The sequence below is a fragment of the Apodemus sylvaticus genome, chromosome 10 (genome assembly GCF_947179515.1).
Source record: "Apodemus sylvaticus chromosome 10, mApoSyl1.1, whole genome shotgun sequence".
Classification (NCBI taxonomy): Eukaryota; Metazoa; Chordata; class Mammalia; order Rodentia; family Muridae; genus Apodemus; species Apodemus sylvaticus.
The window spans coordinates 3440529-3460312 of record NC_067481.1 but is presented as its reverse complement, the minus strand read 5'-3'; the positions used below and the strand labels follow the sequence as shown (position 1 = coordinate 3460312).

General features: G+C 55.5%; 2 protein-coding genes across 2 annotated transcripts; one reads left to right on the top strand and one right to left on the bottom strand.

The window, feature by feature from the left end:
- The first annotated feature begins 211 nt into the window (after nt 1-211).
- Cbx2 (chromobox 2) lies at nt 212-8352 on the top strand. Its single transcript, XM_052196371.1, has 5 exons — nt 212-342; nt 420-463; nt 1322-1387; nt 3950-4055; nt 5490-8352. Exons 1-5 carry the CDS (start codon nt 271-273, stop codon nt 6753-6755), a joined length of 1554 nt encoding a protein of 517 aa, XP_052052331.1. The 5' UTR covers nt 212-270; the 3' UTR covers nt 6756-8352.
- Nucleotides 8353-13411: 5059 nt separating this feature from the next.
- Nucleotides 13412-18036, bottom strand: Cbx8 (chromobox 8). The gene is made up of 5 exons (XM_052194607.1): nt 17884-18036; nt 17453-17496; nt 17198-17263; nt 17037-17103; nt 13412-16630 (listed from the first exon to the last, which is right to left on the bottom strand). Exons 1-5 carry the CDS (start codon nt 17950-17952, stop codon nt 15773-15775), a joined length of 1104 nt encoding a protein of 367 aa, XP_052050567.1. The 5' UTR covers nt 17953-18036; the 3' UTR covers nt 13412-15772.
- Nucleotides 18037-19784: the final 1748 nt, after the last annotated feature.

The window sequence follows — 19784 nt, the reverse complement described above, 5'->3', positions numbered from 1 at the left end:
GAGCGGCCGGACCCCAGGATCCCCGGAGCATTCAGCTTCTCAACACCACGCAGAGAGCGCCCAACCCCACGGTCCGGTCCCCGAGGCTGCCACCACGAACAATGCGCGCCCCGCCCCGCGCGCCCGGTGCGCCTATTGGCCGGGCGGCTGCGGGTAGAGCAGCGCGGGCGACTTCGGCGCGCGTGCGCGGGGCGGGGCGCGGCGGGGGCGGCGCTTTGTGTGCAGCAGTGAGCCGGGGTCTGCGGGGCGCGGGCCGCGGCGGGCGGCGGCATGGAGGAGCTGAGCAGCGTGGGCGAGCAGGTCTTCGCCGCCGAGTGCATCCTGAGCAAGAGGCTCCGCAAGGTGCGTGCACCCCCGTCCGCCCCCCGCGTGCGCCTGGCGCTCTGCGCGGCTCACCGCCCGCTCTTATCTCCTCGCAGGGCAAGCTGGAGTACCTGGTCAAGTGGCGCGGCTGGTCCTCCAAGTAAGTCTCCCATTCGCGGCCGCCTTCCCGCGCGCGCCTCCCGGCTTGGGTGGGAACCCTCACATCGCAGGCCCGGGCGGGAAGTCCTGTGCCTCGGGACCAAGAGGACTCCGGCCGACCGGTGCTGCCCTTTGTTTACGAGCCCACGGGGAGAGAGCAGGGCGGCCTCCAGCCCCGAGTCGCTCGGGCCCGGCCCGCCTCCGCGCCGCGCGCTTCTGGCGCCCATTTGTTGCATGCGCCCCCGCCCTGGAGCTGGCCGCGGCAGGCGCGGGACGCGGCCCCCCTCCCCTTGCCCAAGTTATCCTGCTGTAACCTGAGCTTCCTACTAGTGGGAGGGCTCCCCCACCTACTCCCACCCCCGCCCCCGAGCTTGCTTTCTTCTCAATGAGGGAAGGGGACCCGGCCTTCTCCGGAAAGGGCTTCCTTTGTAGCTGCCCCGCCACCCTCCTTCCTGGACCCCATCCCCTCCCAGTGCCACCTCCCCAAACCCCGGTGCCCTGCCCGCGCACTCGGTGGTATCCGCCACTTTGTTCCGACTGCGCCCCCCAGGCTCCCCCTCCCCTACCTGCCTTCCCGTCCCTCCCTGGCTCCGGGCCAGACCCAGGGGATTCCCTCGGCAGCTTGGCTCTTTGTTGGGTTTGTTTTCCTCCCAGTGTAGACTGTTGAGTCCCCTCGTGGCCTGCTGGGGCTTGAGGTGGCAGTTTGCCTGTGGGTTTGAGGCTAGGCTGCTAACTAACTTCAAGGACTTCTGAGAGGCCCGTCCCTCCCACAGTGACCCTAGCTCCCGCAGCGCTGTGGGAGCTGTCCCCCGCAGCCCACCTGGATGCAGCTCACCAGCCCTGCTCTGTGCTTTTCCAGACACAACAGCTGGGAGCCAGAGGAGAACATCTTGGACCCGAGGCTGCTCCTGGCCTTCCAGAAGAAGTGAGAACTGGAGGAGGGGAGAGCTGGGTGGAATTGGCTGGTGACACAATGGCCTGAGGCTGTGGTGTGAGGAAGCCCCTGGCAGCGCGCTCCAAGGCCTCCCAGACAGCCTCTGGTTTCTCTTGGCCTTTTCTGTGGAGTAACTTTTGGTCAGCACTAATGGCACTTGAGGTTGGAAGCTTGTCCTAAGAAGCATGCCTGTCACTCTGCCCCCTGCCAGGGTGTGTGTGCCGCGGTGCAGGAGAGGGCCCAGAGGGGCCTGGCGCCCACAGTGCAGAGTGATGTGTTTGATGTTTTGCCCAGGCTGTGAGGCAGTGCTGAGGTCACTTCTGTAATTATAGTTGACGCTTCTGCTCTTAGGCTCCCCTCCTCGGGTGGGGGCGGAGAAGGGGGTGTTCACTGAGATAGGGATTGTGTGGGATGGCGTTGCGAAGGGTGTGTTGAGCTGGAGGAGAGGGGCGTGGGTGTCAGCGCAGAGGTCCCAGAACACAGCACCATGTGTGCCGCTGGCACCAACACCTTCCCCCTGCGGAAGCTGGCTCTGTCCATAGAGGCAGATGAATGGTCTGCTCAGAAGCCTCTCCAGCTGAGGTCAGTCGAGCAAGCTTGTTCTCCGGTAGCCTGGCCTGTGTTTCTCACTGTTACAGGAGTGGGGAGGGGATAAGTGTTGGCAGGTTGTGTGAGTGACTGAGCTTGCTCGGATTCCTTTGGAAACGGAGAGCAAGCAACATCTTCGCCTTCTGTGAGAGTGATGGCTTGGTCCTCTAACCTCACAGGAGACGGCTTGGCACCGTCTAGGGCTGGTCTGTTTCCCTGTGATTGAGGTGGTGCCCTTGGGCCAGGTAATATTCATACAAACCTGCAACAGCTGCTGCTACTAGAGACGCTGAGGTTGGGTGGAGGCACTTGAGCAGATAGAAGCCAGCTTAACTGGTGAAGGAAGATCCTGAGGCAGAGGAACATCCATCGGGAGGAAGTGCGTGCTCTGGACACTAGGAGCTGGCCAGGGTAGAGCTGCTGTGTTTAAGGGAAGTCAGAGTCATGACATAGAATCAGGTGTTGAGCTCAGCAGAGACGTGAGTTGCCCCTTGAACCTTTTCTGGGGAGTTGGAGAACGAAAGGTGTTTGAGCCTAAGGCTTTTCCTGGAGGTCCAATCTGTTTCTTTTTGGGATCACCTTCCAGGACTCCTGGAATTGTCTTTGGCTATTGTATTTCACATTTTGTCTGTTGCATGTGGCCAGGCCACTGTGGTCAGGGGGGAAAGCCTATAGGAATGACTCTCAATTCCTTAAAAACATTTTTTAAGACTTATGTACTTATTTATTTTATGTATATGAGTACACTGTAATGTGGTTGCTGGGAATTTGAATTCAGGACCTCTGCTCACTCAGGCCTAGAGACTTTATTATTGTATGTAAGTACACTGTACCTGTCTTCAGGTGAACCAGAAATGGGTATCAGATCTCTTTACAGAGGGCTGTAAGCCATCATGTGGTTGCTGGGATTTGAACTCAGGATCTTTGGAAGAGCAGTCAGTGCTCTTAACCACTGAGCCATCTCTCCATCCCCCTTTAAAAAACATTTTTAATGATTGTTCTTATTTTATGTGCATGGGTGTTTTGCCTGCATTTATGTCTGTGTGAGGGTGTCAGATCCTTTGGAGCTAGAATTCTCACAGTTGTGAGCTGTCCTGTGTGTGTGCTGGGAGTTGAACCCAGGTCCTCTGGAAGAGCAACCAGTGCCCCCAACGCTGAGCCATCTGCCTCTCCAGCCCCTGTTTCTCTACTTTTGACCACATGGGTTCTGAGGATCAAACTCAAGTCGTTGGGCTTAGAAGAATGCGTCTTTACTCCTTTACTTCCCAAACCATGGCACAGGGTTGTTGTCACCAGGATGGGTAGGCTGAAAGCCAGGCTTCCATAAGAGGCTAACACGGTGCTCTTGAGTGTGCAGACTTGGCACTGGGCGATGGGGTGTGGGGGTGTGTGCGCGCGCGCGCAGGCTTTGAGGCGGGGCCGATGGGAGCTTGATAATATCACTCCTCCCATTAAGAACAGACCTGTGGAGGTGTCTCAGGTAGGCGGGGCCTGGGTGACATAAATAGGCAAGTTGGCCCTGAGAAGCCAGCCACTCTGGAGTCCTCAGTCCCTAAGCTAGCAGATCGTACGAGGGTTTCCAGCGCATGGTACACACTGGAGGGGCAGTCTTTTTGGGCTCTGTGCTTTGTGAGAATGGCTAAGTTAGACCTGTAACATCCCAAGAGCTGTTTGAGGATATGAGTGCTGGGGTTTCCGTAGTTCTTCACCCACAGAAAAAAATGGGAAGCTTCCCGGCTTTGTGCAAAGAGCAGCATGGGCTGGCCCCCTCAGCTGGTGCCTGGACCCCTCTGCCCACGGCTATCTGGCAGATCGGCGGATCGGGCTTTGCTACAGAGTGGACGACAGGCCCCTGCAAGCTGGGACAGACAGCAGGGGATCTCTTGGGAGCAGAGGGTGGAGGCTGAAGTCAGAGAAGGGTTTGCAAGCAGGGCTTCTCAAAGCTGATTGGTGCTGTGTCTCCAGGGAACATGAGAAGGAGGTACAGAACCGGAAGAGAGGCAAGAGGCCCAGGGGCAGGCCGAGGAAGCACACAGTCGTGTCCTCCTGTAGCAGGCGCTCCAAACTCAAGGTGAGTGGCACAGGCTTCCTCCTCCCACCCCTTCCCCACCCCCCCCACCCCGTCTCCTTTAGGCTCCTCACCTACCTGTGCTGCTTCAAGCGGAAGTTCTTCAGGGGAGTTGTTGATGGAGGCAGGCCTCTTTCCTGCTGCCCCTTCAGGCCTCTGCCACTGAATGGTACCAACAGGCAACAGAGAGCGTGCTCTCACTACCCTGGGGCCTCCTCAGTGCCGCTTCTCTCGGTGCTGTACTCTGTCCTCCCGCAAGCCTGCCCGCCCGCCTGCCCGCCCGCACTCTGTGCTCCCGGATAGCAGCAGCAGCAGCCTTGTTAGATGATGCACAGTTCCCTCTCACCTTGCAGACGCCCTGACAGGAAAACCAGTGCACAGTAAGTGTTTAGGTTTGTGTAGGAGTTGTGGACCAACAGGACAGTTTGGGCAAGTTGGACTGGGCAATGCAGAGCTGACACACAATCCAGGAAATAGGAGCAGAAGACAGATGCTACGCTGAGGCCTTCTCAGGATGTCCTGTTGACCCTCCTTGATGTGATGACAGACAGGCGGCCTTCCACATGTCAGAAGGACTTGGCGTATCTTCCCTCCTGCCTTCCCTCCCCGTGATAGTTCAGAAGTAGGATAGAAAAGGGTTCTGGCCTCAGGCTCGGATGTGCCTTTGTGCATTGCTTGGGCTCCATTTCCTCGTCCCTGGCTCCATCATCCTCCCTTCTAGCAGGAGGATATGAGCCACTGGGTCTCTACTGACTGAGAAGGAATTTCCATGGGTTGGTGAAGCTAGGGCACCTACTGGGGAAGTATAGGGCCCCAGGGTCTGACGGGATCTGCCCCCACTGGAGCTGGAGCATTGGTATCATCCCCGTAAAGGCACTGTGGGAGATGCTCACGGAGGGCCTAAGACGCAGACGAGGCCTTAACACCAGGCCTGACCAGAGAAACCCAGCTGTTGAAGCTGGGGCCTGGTTCTTCCTCCCTACTCCATGCTCCCAGAAATAAGACTCAGATTCAGGGTGTCTTACAAATACCTTGGCCATGTAGCTAGGCTCTTCTCTGACTGGCTCATGGTTTAAAATAACCCATTTATTCTACTCTTCATTCGGCCATGCGGCTGCTCACCTGTGCTCGGTCGGGTGCCACGCTGTGACTCGTTACCTCTTCCTGGCAGAGGTTAATCTCTCTCTCACGAATGTCCCACCTCTATTTTCTTCCTAGCCATAGGCTCTAGGCTTTTTAACTGACAGGTGACGCAGCCATACAGTACACAGAGGTCAGTTTACCTCTTGCCACTGGACCGCTTCTCCCCTTCTCCACAAGCATGGTCACTGCTCGTGCATCCCTGGCTGCTGGGGTCTGGAGGGCCCTGGTGCCATGGCCGAGAGATGCCTGGTGCTTCCTGGGCAGGCGTTGATTCTTGCTTCCTTGTCTTTTCAGGAACCAGATGCACCCTCCAAGTCCAAAGCCAGCAGTTCATCCTCTTCCTCCACATCTTCCTCCTCTTCCTCGGACGAAGAAGAAGATGACAGCGACCTAGACTCCAAGAGGGGCTCCCGGGGCCGTGAAACCCACCCAGTGCCTCAGAAAAAAGCCCAGATCCTGGTAGCCAAGCCAGAGCCTAAGGACCCCATTCGAAAGAAACGGGGACGCAAGCCTCTACCCCCAGAACAGAAGGCAGCTCGGAGACCTGTAAGCCTGACCAAGGTGCTAAAGACCACCCGGAGGGATCTGGGGACCTCAGCCACCAAGCTGCCCCCTCCACTCAGTGCTCCTGTGGCAGGCCTGGCTGCTCTGAAAGCCCACACCAAAGAGGCCTGTGGTGGCCCCAGTGCTATGACAACCCCAGAGAACCTGGCCAGTCTGGTGAAAGGCATGGCCGGGAGCCCCAACCGAAGCGGCATCTGGCAGAGCTCCATCGTACACTACATGAACCGCATGAGCCAGAGCCAGGCTCAGGCTGCCAACCGCCTGGCACTCAAGGCCCAGGCTACCAACAAGTGCAGTCTCGGGCTAGACCTAAAAGTGAGGACGCAGAAAGGGGAACTAGGGGCGAGCCCCACAGGAAGCAAGGCCCCGAAGGCCCCTGGCAGTGGAGCTGCAGAGCAGCAGAGAGGGAGTAATTCAGGAAGCCCAGGTTCCCAGCTGGCGCCCACTCAGGAGTTGAGCCTTCAGGTCCTTGACTTACAGAGCGTCAAGAATGGAGCTCCTGGTACGGGCCTAGCCCGCCATGCCACGGCCAAGGCTGTTCCTGCTACCAACCCAGCCACAGGGAAAGGTCCTGGTAGCGGCCCCACGGGCGTGAACACAACCAGCACTCCCACAGACACCAACAAAGGGGAAAAACTGGCTTGCAAGACAACAGCTCTGCCTGCCTCTTCTGTCAAGAGGGACACCAGTAAAAGCGTTGCTGCCTCCGGTGGGCAGGAGGGTCATGCAGGCCCCGGAGAAGGCCGGAAACCACCTGCGCTGTCTGAGCTGAGCACAGGAGAGGAGAACAGTAGCTCTGACTCGGAACCTGACTCGGCCTCGCTTCCCAGCGCTGGGCAGAACCTGTCCGTAGCTATCCAGACCAGCCAGGACTGGAAACCTACCCGCAGTCTCCTCGAGCACGTCTTTGTCACAGATGTCACAGCCAACCTCATCACTGTCACTGTGAAGGAGTCTCCCACCAGCGTGGGCTTCTTCAACTTGAGGCATTATTGAGACTGTTGTCCAAGTCAGACCTGCCTTCTAGTCTCTGGTTTTGCTTTGATGCCTGACCTGGAAGCCAGCTCTGCCCCGTCCTGAGACTTGGGGCTGGGAAATGGCTTCCTGCTGATTCTACCTCTCTCTGGGCCTCCACTTTAGTCTGTCCTGTCACCTCAGGAAAGCCAGGTGGCCACTGACTTAAAAGCTGCCTGCTTGGACAAAACATCCTTTCTACGAGTCCCTCCTTGACCTAGGAGACACTCCCCTCCCTGCCCAACTACTGTGAGGTGGATCAAGGGAGGGGCCACTGATACAGCTCCCTCTCTGGGCCAGTGAGGAGAGGAGAGAGGTGGGGCGGGTAGGACCTTGTCCCAAGTTCAGCCGTGGCAGGGGCTTTCTGGTGAGGGAGACACTATGTTTTGCAAGTAAGGCTATAGCTCCCTTTTTAAAAGGGTAATTAGTTGTGAGGTTGCTTCAGTCTCGGTCCCTGGTGTGGCGTCCTCTCTAGCTGCGATTGTAGCCCCAAAGCCCAGCCAGGGTTTGGAGTCCCGGCACTAGGTGCTACTGGACTTGGGAACAGAGAGTCACGTCCTTATTGCCTCCTTCCTGCAATCAGGCCTGAGCCCCAGGGAGAAGTGACCCTGTTCCCCTCTGGATCCAGACTCAAGCTTTGGCCCACTAAATTATACCCTAGTTCTGAGGTCTGACACTCCTGGACTTGGGGGAGGCACAGGCTAGAAACCCAGAGCAGGCTGAAGTAGGGGCTTAGAGTCCTGGGCAAGCCATTTTCCCCACAAGTTGAAGTTCTGTGACTAGGGCCCCCATAAGTCACCATGGTGGTAGCTTCAGTGTGGGAATGCAGGTGTTTTTGTGCGGGCCTGTCACCCTGCTGCCTGTCTAGAGATCTCTAGACTACTGTGTAAGCATTGTCTGTAGTCAGTCCTTGTGCAGAGCCCTGCCTGGTGAGTGGGCCGCTATTGGGTCCCATGTTCCCTGACAATCCTCTCCCGCGTTTGGGAGCTTGTGTTTCCTTCCTCTCTGAGAAGCAATATCCCTGTGCCATTTGTGCAGGTGGGGTAGTTGGGCCACCCACCTGGCAGGGGGCCCTAATTCCTTCCCCATCTTTAGGAGATAAGTCTAGTTCTGAGCCCCTTTCCAGATGCCTTCTCCCCTGTCCCCCATCCCGGGTAACTGTCTTAAAAACTACCTTGTCAGATTGCTGGCCAACGTCAGGATTTTCTGTCCTGGGCTATCACCGTGGGCCGTGATGATCTGGTCAGTGAGTCTGTGATGCCAAAAAGTTGGGGTGGTATGAAGCCCTTGTTTCTATTTCTGCCACTGACTGATCAGCCAGCAGGTGTGTGGGCTCTTTACTCCGGTGGCCTTGACGGGAAGTGTTTCCCCTTCTAAAACCAGCCAGACAGTGGGCTGAGGTGTTGGGACGTGTCATGCTTTCCAGTGTACCCCAGCCACCCCAGTAGCTCACTCTGCACACCAAATAAGATGGTCTTTGTGTAACCAACCCGACCTCGATGCTGTGCCTTTTGGGGGCAGACCCATATCTGTGGTTCCTGAGAGAGGCCTGTGATGTGCCGGGGGCCGTGTTTCCTGGCAGCAGGAGGCTACCTACCGGAGAAGAATTCAGGGCCAAGGAAGTGGGTAACAAGGGAGAAAAGGTTGCCTACTGGGCCTTCAGCGTCCTCCCCTGCCCTCAGCCAGGGTCTGCAGCTTTTGTGCCAGACACTGCCTTACAGACACCTCCATGTCTCTTGGGGGTCCTATGAGCTGTTGGAGAAGTGACCCTCTTTGGGGAACTGGGTTGGCTGGCCTTTGTCCCCTGCTGCCAGTCTCCAAACCCCAATTTGGTGCCTTTTATTTACAGGTTATGTCAGTCCCAAAGTTGAAATCTACAAATCCTTTCCCCTCAGCCACTTTGCCTTCATGTGTGTTTTTTCCTGGTGCTGTGACCCCAGTGGTCTACGTTACAAAGCAGGTGTGTGTAGTGCGCCAGCGTGAGAGCCACCATACGCTCTGTCTCAAGTTCTCGTGTTTACCGAAAAATAAAGTAGTTGGTTTTTATGTTTTTGTTTGCTGTTCTCTTCCCCCTACCCTTGGGGGGTAGTGTTTGGGGTGGGTGGGTGGGTGTGTACACACACACACAGCTAGGCATCCGACAAGAGTCGTTTCATAAGGGTTCCAGGTGTTATGTGTTACATTTTCATGCCAAGTGGATTTCAGGATGGAGTGTCTTCTAGCCTAGGCTAGCCTTGAACTTAAGACCATCTGTCCTGCCTCAGCCTTCCCAGTACCACAGTTACAAGCCCCCTTTAGCAGCTTCAGCACCTGATAGGAAAAGTGACCGGTATGTCCTTTTCCTCAGAAATATTGGCTTTAAAAACAAAATTGTTGGTACCAGAAAGAATGCCCCTTGTTTGGGTATACACCAAATCCTGACCTCAATTAGAGAGCTCTGGTCCCAAGGTTTCATCCAGAAGATGTGCAGCTTCGAGCCAGCATCAGTCACTGGGCTTGGTTTATCTGTATTTAAGCCCGTTGCTGATGAACGCCCCTTTAAACCGAAGCTTTTGCTTTCAAAGAAGGTTAGCAAGGGCGGGCTAGCATGTTACCACCCTGGGAGGGCTTAGCATCTGTTGGAACAGAACAGTCCAGCTTTCAAAGAGATGACTGTCCCAGGAAGCCCATGGCAGTCTGAGGGAGCATCTGGATTGAGGCAGGATACATGAATCTCACAGTTGAGGGGTTTCTAGTGACACTAGCCTAGAGTATAGGGCCTTTAGACTGGTGTTACTTTGTGTTGCAGAGGAAAGACAGTAAATGATGTGGGGAAACTTTTTGGTAGTCTCAGTATCAATAAATATATTTTTAAACTTCTAGCCTGGTGTGCATTGTAACTAATACATATAAACAAAATAGTCTTAACTTCCCCTGTCGAGGGCACAGCACTGGTCTGGACATGGGCGAGAGAGAGAGAAAGAGAGAGAGAGAGCACTCTATAAGGAGAGAGGACAGTGTTAAGGGCAACACCAGCGCTAAATGGGAGGCATGAGGAGTGTCCCGAGGTTGTCTCATGATGAAGGTTACCACCAGCATGTAGCAGAGACCGAGAGTGCCCCAGAACCACAGAGGCAGTCCACCATGCAAAAGTCCACCCTCCCAGAAGATCCAGTAAGCTGGGTTTGAGAAAGACTGTCTTAATGGGAAAGACTATATATTCATATATATGAATATATACATATATAATCTATTTGTGTTCATAGATATATATTCATATATATAATATAAATCTGATGCATAATCATATATCCATCAAGAATGTCCATCAAATATATATACATCAATATATATACATCATGTATGTGTGAATATATGTATATATGCATATACATATATATGCATATACATACATATATATATATATGCTTCCATCAAGGATTGAAATTTGGCTGACAGCAGTGAGAAGCTAGATGGTGGTAGTAGCCATCATGGGACAATGACAGCTAGTTATTGGGCAGGTGGAATGTTTGCAGGCCTCCAGCCACCACAGGGAGCTTCTGTGACACACAGTAACTCACTCCGTCTCCCCCCAACCCCCAGAGGTCAAAAAAGTAAACCAACAGTCTTACCTCCACAGTACCATGTTGGGAAGCCTTGAGTCAGGGGCAACTCTGAGCTCTGACTCTCGCCCACAGCTGATGAAGGGAAGACATGCTTATAAACATAACCATCCCCAGCCCCAAGACTAGTGTTACTCTCTTCCATATTAATTTTATTCAGAAATTCCCTTTGGCCTCCCAGGAGAATAGAGTTCCTCTGAAGTGCAGGGAAAATGGGCCCACTCCTGGCAGAAAGGTTGCTTGGGACTCAGGGCTGGATGTCAGGTGTGGGGAGAGATCAATACTACAGATAGAAACACCTTGTTGCAGAAACACGACTTTAAAAAAAACTTAATTATTTTTATTTTATGCGCATTGCTGTTTTACCTGCATGAATGTCTGTGTGAGGATGTTGAATCCTCTGGGACTGGAGTTATGCGTTTTGAGCTGCCAGGTGGACAGGCGGATGCTATATGAATTGAACCCAGGTCTTAACAGCTGAGCCATCTCTCCAGCCAGGAAAACCCATTCCTTAATTCTTGCAAAGCAGGCTGCTGGCGATTTTGATTTCCCTTTTGTTGCCTTCCATGCCTTTTGTTTTTTTTTCTTTTCTTTTCTTCTTTTCTTTTCTTGTCTTTTCTTTTCATTATGAGAAGGTGGTCAGGGGCAGTTAGATCCTAGACCTCTGGTCCTGGGGAGAGGGCGGGACAGGAACAAGTTGGCCCCATTGGCCGGTCAGCTAGGCTCTATGAAACCCTGTGTCTATAGGGACAAGGTCTCCAGACCAAAGTTGGTGGTGGAGGCTGGCCTGTATTATTAATTTCTGTGCTGCTGGTCTGACCACCTAATCAATCCCCCTCCATCCTAGAATAGGTACCACGTGGAGGGCACCTGGTACGATTGATGCAGCTGGGTTCTAGGCCAGTGGACGCCACCTCCCTCCTGTCCACCCTGCGTGGGTCGAGACCGATTCACAAAGACACAGAGATGATGCCTCATGAAGAAAGGAGGCTTTTCTTCACTTCTATCCGGAACCAGAGAGGGGGAGGGGTGGTACTTGGGACAGGGGCTGACGAGGTGACCTGTAGAGGGCGCGCGCTCCCCACGAAGTTCAGGTCGCTGGACTTTGAATGACGATGGGGAGGAGGGTGGGATCCCCCGCTGTCCCGTGCTGTCCGGAACTCAGTTGCACAGTCTACACCCCTGCTGCTCAGAGTAACCACCAGCGGATCAGTCTCTAGCCACGGAATGAAAGTCCAGGCCTCAGCCTACTGCTTCTCACTACTGTCAGCTAAATTTCCATCCTTGAAGGCACCCCTTGGGGATCCTATGCGCTCCTACCTTGGGCTCCCGCTGTCTCCGAGCCGCCCCTGCCCCGAAGGGCTTTTTGGTGAGAAAAAAAAGTCGTGGATGCACCCGCAGGGAGCTGGGTCAGGCTTGCATACCGTTGTAGTCCTGGGCACAGCACCGGGCCTCCTTCAGAGCTGCGCGCTGAGCGTCCAAGAGTCGGGGGGGGGGGGGGGGAAGGCTCTACGCAGAGCCATAAGTATTCCATTCAACCGGTGTTTGTGTTGGACCAGGCTCAGCTCCGACAGCGGCTCTAAGGTGTCCTGCCAAAGAGGACGGTCGGAGGGAGATCGGTCTGCGCAAAGACTGTCTGGAGCTAGGGGTCCTCACAACCGGTCTTTGCCCTCAGGGAGAATATACAGAAAATTCGCCCGAGGAAGCTCTGAGCCCTGGTGGTAACTAAAGAAGCGGGGAAAATCCCTAAGGGTCTGTGCGGGATTCCAACATATATTTGAGGGAGGGGCTACTGCTGAAGCCACCAGGCACAGTCACCTACTGCCTTCTTGGCTCCCTGATGGCCCAGGAAAGAGCTTGCCGGGCCCAGAGCACCTTGAGGGGACCTAAGAAACAGACCTTGGACCTCTTGGCGCCTGAGACAAGCTTACCGCTCAACGTCAGAGAGTACTGGGCACTCAGTGACCATCTGTGGCAACCCCGGACCTCAGGCGTTGACCCAGAGCCTCCCACACAGGTCGCTGAGCCGGAGGAGGAAGGTGGGGAGGGCTCTGCCAATGGCCTGGCCCTGCTTACTAGGCCAAGGGCGAAAGATGTGACCCGGTCCATATTCCTCCCCTCCCTCCCCTTGGGCTCTGCGAGTTCGGACGGATTACAGCTTTTCCCGCAAGGGAGCGACGTCTGCCCGGGAATATGGAGGTGGAAACGGGTTCAGTTTAAGGTCCTCATTGTGAATCCGGAGTACGGGTCGCCTTTGCAGCCTCAGGACCCCGCCTCTCTGCTAAGAAGTCTGCAGCCTAGGAGACTGAGAACACCCACCACCATCACCCCACGCTAAGTTCTCCATCAACAGCCCCTCCTCCAACCTTGGGGTATCTACCCAAAAGAACGCTAGGGTCCCAGAAACCGTAGGGACTGGGGCTGGGAGCGCGGGGCTGAGGATCCGAGGCTCCTGCCTCACTAATCACATCAGCGTGCTCTGCGCCGGCTCCAAGCAGGCAGTTGCCTAGCAATACCCGCGAATTCAATTCCTCAATCAATAGACGGAGACTCTGCTTTTCGGGGAGCGCGAGCGAGGCTGGAGAGGTCTGTGACAGTATTGAGGAGTATGCTCCGGTCACGGGCAGTAAGTCGGCAAAGCTCCCGGCGCTAGCTAGGGAAGTTTGGCATGGAAGGGTGTTTGGCGCTGGGGGAATCCTCCCTCAGAGTGAGCAGAGCCCAGAGGTCGCACTCACGTCGTCTCAGGAGTCTCCAAATTCTGCCCACAACCCAAAGAAGTTAAGCAGGCAGTGAAAGCAACTCGCGGGAAGGCTCAGAACGGTCATGACTCGCTCCCTCCCCAACCCAGCTCCCCTCACTCTCACTGAGGGGTTTCCAAGTTGGGACCAGGCCTTCGTCGGGAATCCAGCCCTTTTTGAGAGCGTGAGGGTGGAGGTAAGGGACTCTAAGTCAGAGAGGCAAGCATCCTGCATTTTCAGGCTACCGCTTCCCTGTTCTGGGAAATAAATCAACAAAATAATGAAGCCAAGACAGGTGTCTATTTACAAAGTATATATTTAAACACGTAAAAAGTGATACTGGATACAGACACATTCACAACCCAAGATAGGTACGAGGTTTCACTCTTGAGCTGAGGCGGAGACCAACTGGAGATTTATACACAGCTGAGAACTCATAAACCCCACACCCACGCTCGGCCAGTCTGAAGTTGCCGACTCTGAGCCACGTGGCCCCAGACCCCTGCCCCCCCACCCCCCAAGTCAGTCTCTCAAGAGCGAGCTAAGGAGACACACATGACGGCCAAGGACAGACGGCAGGACAGAGGGGCAGCGAGGGCAGAATCAGGAAGGTTGAAGGGAAGAAAGATGCAAGCGAGGAAGGAGAGAAGAGAGGGGGTCGGCAGCCAGGTAGGGGCCTCCTGCCCCGGAGTTACATCCACTTGGTCACAGATGCGCCCTTCAAAACAGGTTTCTCTGAAAGTAGAGCCGACATCTAGACAGACACAGGCAACAGCGCTTCTTTATACAAAGTCGAAAATACTACTTTTACAAATATGAGCAGATAAAAATCCCCATTCTAGGGGCTTCTCTTTAGGCGCAGTTTGATTTTCAAAAAAATAAAAAATAATAATAAAAACACGGAGAATACATCGCTTTCCTCTTTTTCTCCCTCTCTTTAAAGGAAAAAAAAAGTCTGGAGGAAAGAGAGACTGAGGCTGGAGATGGAGAGGCAGGAGTGCAAGGACGAGGCTGACGTCCCTCTCAGTTCCTCCCATTACCAAGCTCCTCCAGCCCAGCCCAGAGCCCCTGAAGTCTGTGCTTTGTCCCCCACAGCAGAGCTTGGAGCCCCTCCCTCCAAAATCCCTGGAAGTTAGAGCGTCTGCTGGCCCTTTAAGGGCGGGGAGGGTGGAGAGGCCGCAGGATCCCTGCTGGAAGCAGCGAGGTAGGCTCGGGGACAGATTTGTGCTTTTGAGTCAGAGCTGCGCGCGGCATGGTCCGGAGTGGGCCAGGACCAGGGGCGCAGGTGGTCTCGGGGCACCGCTGGTCACCGGCCACTGGCGCTCCACCGCGAGCTCCCCCGCCCCCTGCGGTGGAGTCTGAACGTCGAGTTCACGTAGCGAGCACTCCCAGAATCGAAAAGGACTATAAATTACAGCTTTTGCTTTTAAGAAAGGGGGGAAGAGGGAAACCGCTAGAGTTCTACTGCACATCCTTGGATGGGAACCCCGCCAAGCTTCCCCTTCGGCCACGAGCCCCACCTGACCAAGTTCCACTCCGGCTGCGACCCCCGTGCCCAGCCCAACAGGCCTGGTACACAACCCGCTGCCGGCCTGGCGGGGTGGCCTGGCGGCCGCTCGCTCCTCTAAAAGCAAGACCCACCCTCCCCGGCGAGCCAGGCTTATCCAAGTCTTCTTGGGAGGTGGGGCTGCCCTGTCTTCTGGCGAATCTAGAGGACGCAAAAAGAAAAAGTCCACCCGAATATTTTTCTTGTAAAACAACTGTCTGGCGCTCTGGGCACTGACACGCAATCCTCCCAATTTATCCTGGCATTTCGGGAATGTAAACAAATTCGCTGGATTTCTTTTCTCTTTGCAAAAAGTAAGGGAAGGAATCGAGGTAACGGGGAGATTTTTGTCCACATGACACATACACACAGTCTGCGTGTACGGCACTCACATCTCCATAAAGTGCACTCTCCTGCTGTGGTTCGGGGAGAACTGAGTCCCACTCATTCGCGACTATTTTTATACCTTTAACAACACATGTGAGAAAGTTATCGGAGTTGTTACGTTTTTTTTTTCCCCTAGTAGGCCTCTTCATCTTAAAAAAAAAAAAATTACAGAGAAAGAAAATAGAAAAAAGAAACCGGGTCTGACCCCACCCCCCTTTTTCTGATTGGGAAGCCAACCTTTTGTTGGTCTAGCTGGCCAATAGGGAGGAGAGCAAAAATCTTGCTTTGGTGCCAGGAGGATTGGGAATCCAGTGGTGGAGGGAGGAGGTGGGCCAGCTGAGTCCCTCCACACAAGCTCCAGAATCCCAGGGCCCAGGCCCCCAACTCTCCTGGTGCCCTGAGGGGACAGGGGCCCCTCCTGTTCCAGCTCAGTCTGTCTGCCCTACCAAACCACAATCTCTCTCTCCTTGTTTAAATAAAAAAACTTCAAGAGTTGAAATATATATATTTAGATATTTTTTCTTAAATAACATATTTACATCTAATAGAAAATAGAACTCTAGAGATAATTTTCCAACCAGAACTGAGGAAGGAGGAATGAAAGGGAGAGGGGTGTGAAGAAGGACAGAACCAGCCAGAGGCCACAGTCACCCAGAAATCAGAAGCACTAAGCCATTTGCGCTTACTCTCCCCTGCTCTGGTCCTGGGCTCCCCACCCCAAGCAATTCATCTTTTTTCCTTAAAGAATCCTTGGTCCGTGTTGCTCTCTTTAATGGTGACGGTCAAAAAGTTTGAGGTCACATCTGTGACAACCACCTTCTCCAGGTTAGTCAGAGAGGGGCTCCAGGACTCTTCCTCTGGGTCCCCCAGGATTCTGGCCACTGGGATCCTGGCGATGAGGGAGGGCCGTCCCCCTTGTGCCCCCATGTCCCGATACAGGCTTCCCACTGAGCCTGGGGTGCCTGAACTATGTCGGACTCTGGTACCACCAGGGTCCAGGGCACCTTGGCCTTTGGCCTCCAGGAAAGCAGCAGCCCTGTGCTTTATTACCCTGGCTGGAAAGGTGTCCACTGCCAACTTTCCCGAGGCCTCTGCTGAGCTGGGACTGGTCACACCATACTGGACCAGGTCTGAGTCCTGCCTTCGAGCGAGCTGGATCACACTGTGGCCAGCTGGGAACTTTCCTGTCCCAGAAGGGGTCTCATCCAGCTTCCTGCCTTTGAGGTATTCTCCAAGGCCATCACTGGGCTCTCCCAAAGGTCTCTGTGAAGGGTCTAGTTGCTCTTTCCTGGGCTTGGGTCCTCGTTTCTTGGAGCTGTCCCCGGGTGACCTGGGCTTGTCGTCTACACGGCTGGTACCCCTGTCCCTTTCTCGATCCCGGTCTCGGTCCCGGTCCCGAGGTGGGTCTGCCCTGCAGGTACTGCTGCTGCTCCCTGGTGGGGGTAGCCCCGTGTTCCGAAGGCCCTCTCGGGCCCTGGAAGTAGATGCCAAATCCTGGGGTGAGCGGCCTGGGTAGGGAATCCGGATGCCTCTGGTAGAGTCACTTCTGAATTCATAGGTTTTGGCCTTTGCCTTGGCCTGGGCCTGAAGAAGGAAGGTGTTGTGAGGAGAAAGGAGCCCCGCCCCCACCTCACAGGACCTCTACTAGCTTTGACAGCCCAACTTTCCCTGGATGCCTGGGAAATTCTAATTGAGTGGGAAGGTGGGCTTTTGGTAGTAGTCTGGGGGAGGAGAAAGAGGATTTGTCTGGAAGCAGCCATTTGCAACCAACAGACTCCTTGTATAACATTACAGATCTACTTGGGCTAGCTGGAGGGGAAATGAAGGCCTTCTGGTGCAGCTAAGTCCCGCCTCTAGAACCCTTTGAGGCCTCTGACAGAAGACACCCACCCAGATTACAAATCAGCACGGGGCATGGACACCCATTGGTTTACAAGTCCTGCAGATCTTCCTTGAATGTCACACTCCACCTCTGGAGATCACAACATACCTTGAGAAGGAAGGTTTTAGGTTTGGGTCCTCGTTTTTTGGGGCCATAGAGCTCCATCTCCCGTTCCCTACAGAAAGAAAAGAGATAGAAGGGGGTGTGTCCTGGCTGCACCGAAGTCAGCCTGTGTGGGTTCCTGTGAGTGGCTGGGCTAAGGGCTGTACCTTTCCTCAAAGGCTGCAAGGAGGCGAGCATCCAGAATATTTTCTTCGGGCTCCCACGTGCTGTACCTAAAGGAAACCAGGAAGAATCCTGCATCAGTCCCTGGAGCAGGAGAGAGAGGAGGCAGTGGAGGGCGTGTATGTGTGTGCAACTTTTCCGGCTGCCTTGTGTTATATTTCAATGTGAAGGGGGAAAAGAGGAAGAAAGAACCCTTCTCAGTATCAATGTGGGGTTGCGACTGCATATAACCTACTTACTTCTGCGACCAGCCCTTCCATTTCACGAGATATTCCATGCGTCCCTGCGGATGCAAAAGGGAAAATGTGTGTGTGTGCGTGGGGAGGAATGCATGACGAGGACACAAGAAATACACGCGAAAATGCATGCACCAAATGAAGGCTCCAAACACTACCGCCAAAGGAACCAGCCCACTGCAGCACCCCTGCAGAAACGCTGCACAAAGTGCATGCACCGGCGTTCATCCCCCACCCCGCCCCCCATGCATGCAATCTGTGCAGGGCTGCAAGTCTAAGGAGAGCGCTGGGGCTGAGCCGCCGCCGCGGCCGCCGCCACGGCCGCGGCCGCTGCTGGGACCTGGGGGAAGGGAGGCTGGGCTGCAGCAGGGGGAGGGAGCCCGAGCCCTGCTAAGGGAGGGCTCACGTCGCCGCCCGCCTTCCCCTTCACCTACTTTGCGTATGCGCCGCTTCAGGAGGGCTTCGGCCGCGAACACCCGCTCCCCCACCGCCGAGAGCTCCATGTTGACTAGCCGCTTCCCCCCTCAGCCGCTTCCAGGAGCAGAAAAGCAGCAGCCAGCCCTCGACAGCCCATAATACTCTCTCGCTGACGTCAGTTCTCCTCCCTCCCCCGCGCACTCTCCCTCCCTCCACCCCTCCCAGCGCTTCCTCCCGCCCCACGTGTTGCTAACGACGTTGCTAAAGCCAAGCGTCCTGGGCCAGTTCTGCGGGTGCTGATTGGGCTAGCTCCCGGCCACGCCCCTCTCCGCGTTGCTACGTGACCCGCGTTCCAATCGCCAGGGGGCGGAGCCTCTGTCCACTCCAGAGACTCAGAAGGGGGGGTGGTGCCGTCAGCGGAAGTGACGCAAAGCCGGGCGGGACCGGCTGCTGTCAGTCTGCACGGCTGGACAGGGGGGCCGCTCGCTGCCCTAGGCTCCGGCCCCTGCCCCCCCCCGCCTGCCTAGCTGTCCAGCGTTTCCCAAGTGCGTGGCTTGCCCCGCCGAGCTCTTAGGGCTCCCCGAGTAGGTGCAAGCCAGATGCTGCCCCTCTGCAGACCCAGGCCCTCCCCACCTGCCCATGCCCTAGCTGGCGCCATCCTCATCGCCCACCGCAGGCGCAGCACAATGCACAGGTGCTGGGGCACAACGGGCCGCGCCCGAACCCTCGGACCTTCGTCGCTTGCGCCGAACCTACTAATTCCCTGACCCCTCCCTTGCGGCCGTGCACCCTGGGTCTCCATGGCAACGCCCCCTCCTCCCTTCATCACCAGTCCCATCCAGCTAACAAATCAATGAGCCTGCTCTTGGTCTCCAGTCTCCAGTCGCACAGCGCTGCCAGTTTCCACCCTCCGGGTCCTGCGGGCTGGCGTGGGCGCTTCTTCGGGCTCAGAAGCCCAAAGCAGACTAGCGCAGGCCGGTGTTTACCTCCTGAATCCATCCTGGACCGAGACCCTGTAGGAGGGGATCGCGAGCCTCCTCTTCCAACCCTCATTGTCCCCAAGTCTCAGCTGCTCAACCCCAGCTTCTGTGCCTGACCCAGTCTACAGTTTCCGCCCTCTCCACTCCTCGACCCTAAGAGAAGTCAACCCTGTCCGTGTCTGTCCCGGCCTGGGTGGGTTTAGGGAGCCTATAACCTTTGAGGCAGAGCCTAGAACCTGGCCAGTTCGGGGGTGAGCGTCTAGAAGCGCCGCGACCTGGGTGCGGAGCTAGTGCACTTTCTTTCTCGGGCTCTTCTAGATGTCGTATGCAGAGGACACCCGACAAACATCAGCGTGGAAATTGAGGGGTGTGGCGGTGTTTAGTGCGACCTGGAAGAGAGCCACCCCCACCCACGCGAAGATGGCAAGTCCCAGGTAGGGGACAAGGGTCGTGCAGAGATGCCTCAGTTCCTAGCACACCTGCGTACACTCAGTGGCCTTTCGCTTCTAGGCTCTCCTTCCTCCCCTCGTGGTAACCCCAGTTGAGGCGCTAAGGTTCAAAAGTAGCTATGACCACACTTCCCTTTTACCATCCAAGCTCCAGATCACAGAGCCCGACTTCTTGTAACACACAATTTATTTAAATCGCGATATCAACTTGGCTGGAAGAAGTTTCCTCTGGCCAAGAAGGGGTTGGGAAAAAGGAAGAAAGAGAAAGAATGACGAAGACGGGAAAACAGCGAGCTAAAGCGTCTGTTTAGGAAGGCAGGAATCCTAGAGCGCAAAGCTAGCCTCGGGTCCAAGGCGCTACGCACCGCACCCGCCGGTTGCTGGCCTGGGGCAAGCACCGAGTTGATCCCGCTGCGACGGGATCCTCCCCAGGCCTCCTGTTGCCTCTACAGTAGCGGGTCCCAGTTTTCGGCTTCACTCCTAGACCTT

Bases quoted from the DNA above. Each gene is read 5' to 3' on its own strand.
- Cbx8 (XM_052194607.1), bottom strand. From the start codon at position 17,952: ATGGAGCTCTCGGCGGTGGGGGAGCGGGTGTTCGCGGCCGAAGCCCTC. The intron at 17,264-17,452 runs GTAAGTAGGTTA...GGTTTCCTTTAG, and splicing joins TGGAAGGGCTGGTCGCAGAA to GTACAGCACGTGGGAGCCCG. The intron at 16,631-17,036 runs GTATGTTGTGAT...TTCCTTCTTCAG, and splicing joins CTAAAACCTTCCTTCTCAAG to GCCCAGGCCAAGGCAAAGGC.
- Cbx2 (XM_052196371.1), top strand. From the start codon at position 271: ATGGAGGAGCTGAGCAGCGTGGGCGAGCAGGTCTTCGCCGCCGAGTGC. The intron at 343-419 runs GTGCGTGCACCC...ATCTCCTCGCAG, and splicing joins TGAGCAAGAGGCTCCGCAAG to GGCAAGCTGGAGTACCTGGT. The intron at 1,388-3,949 runs GTGAGAACTGGA...CTGTGTCTCCAG, and splicing joins CTCCTGGCCTTCCAGAAGAA to GGAACATGAGAAGGAGGTAC.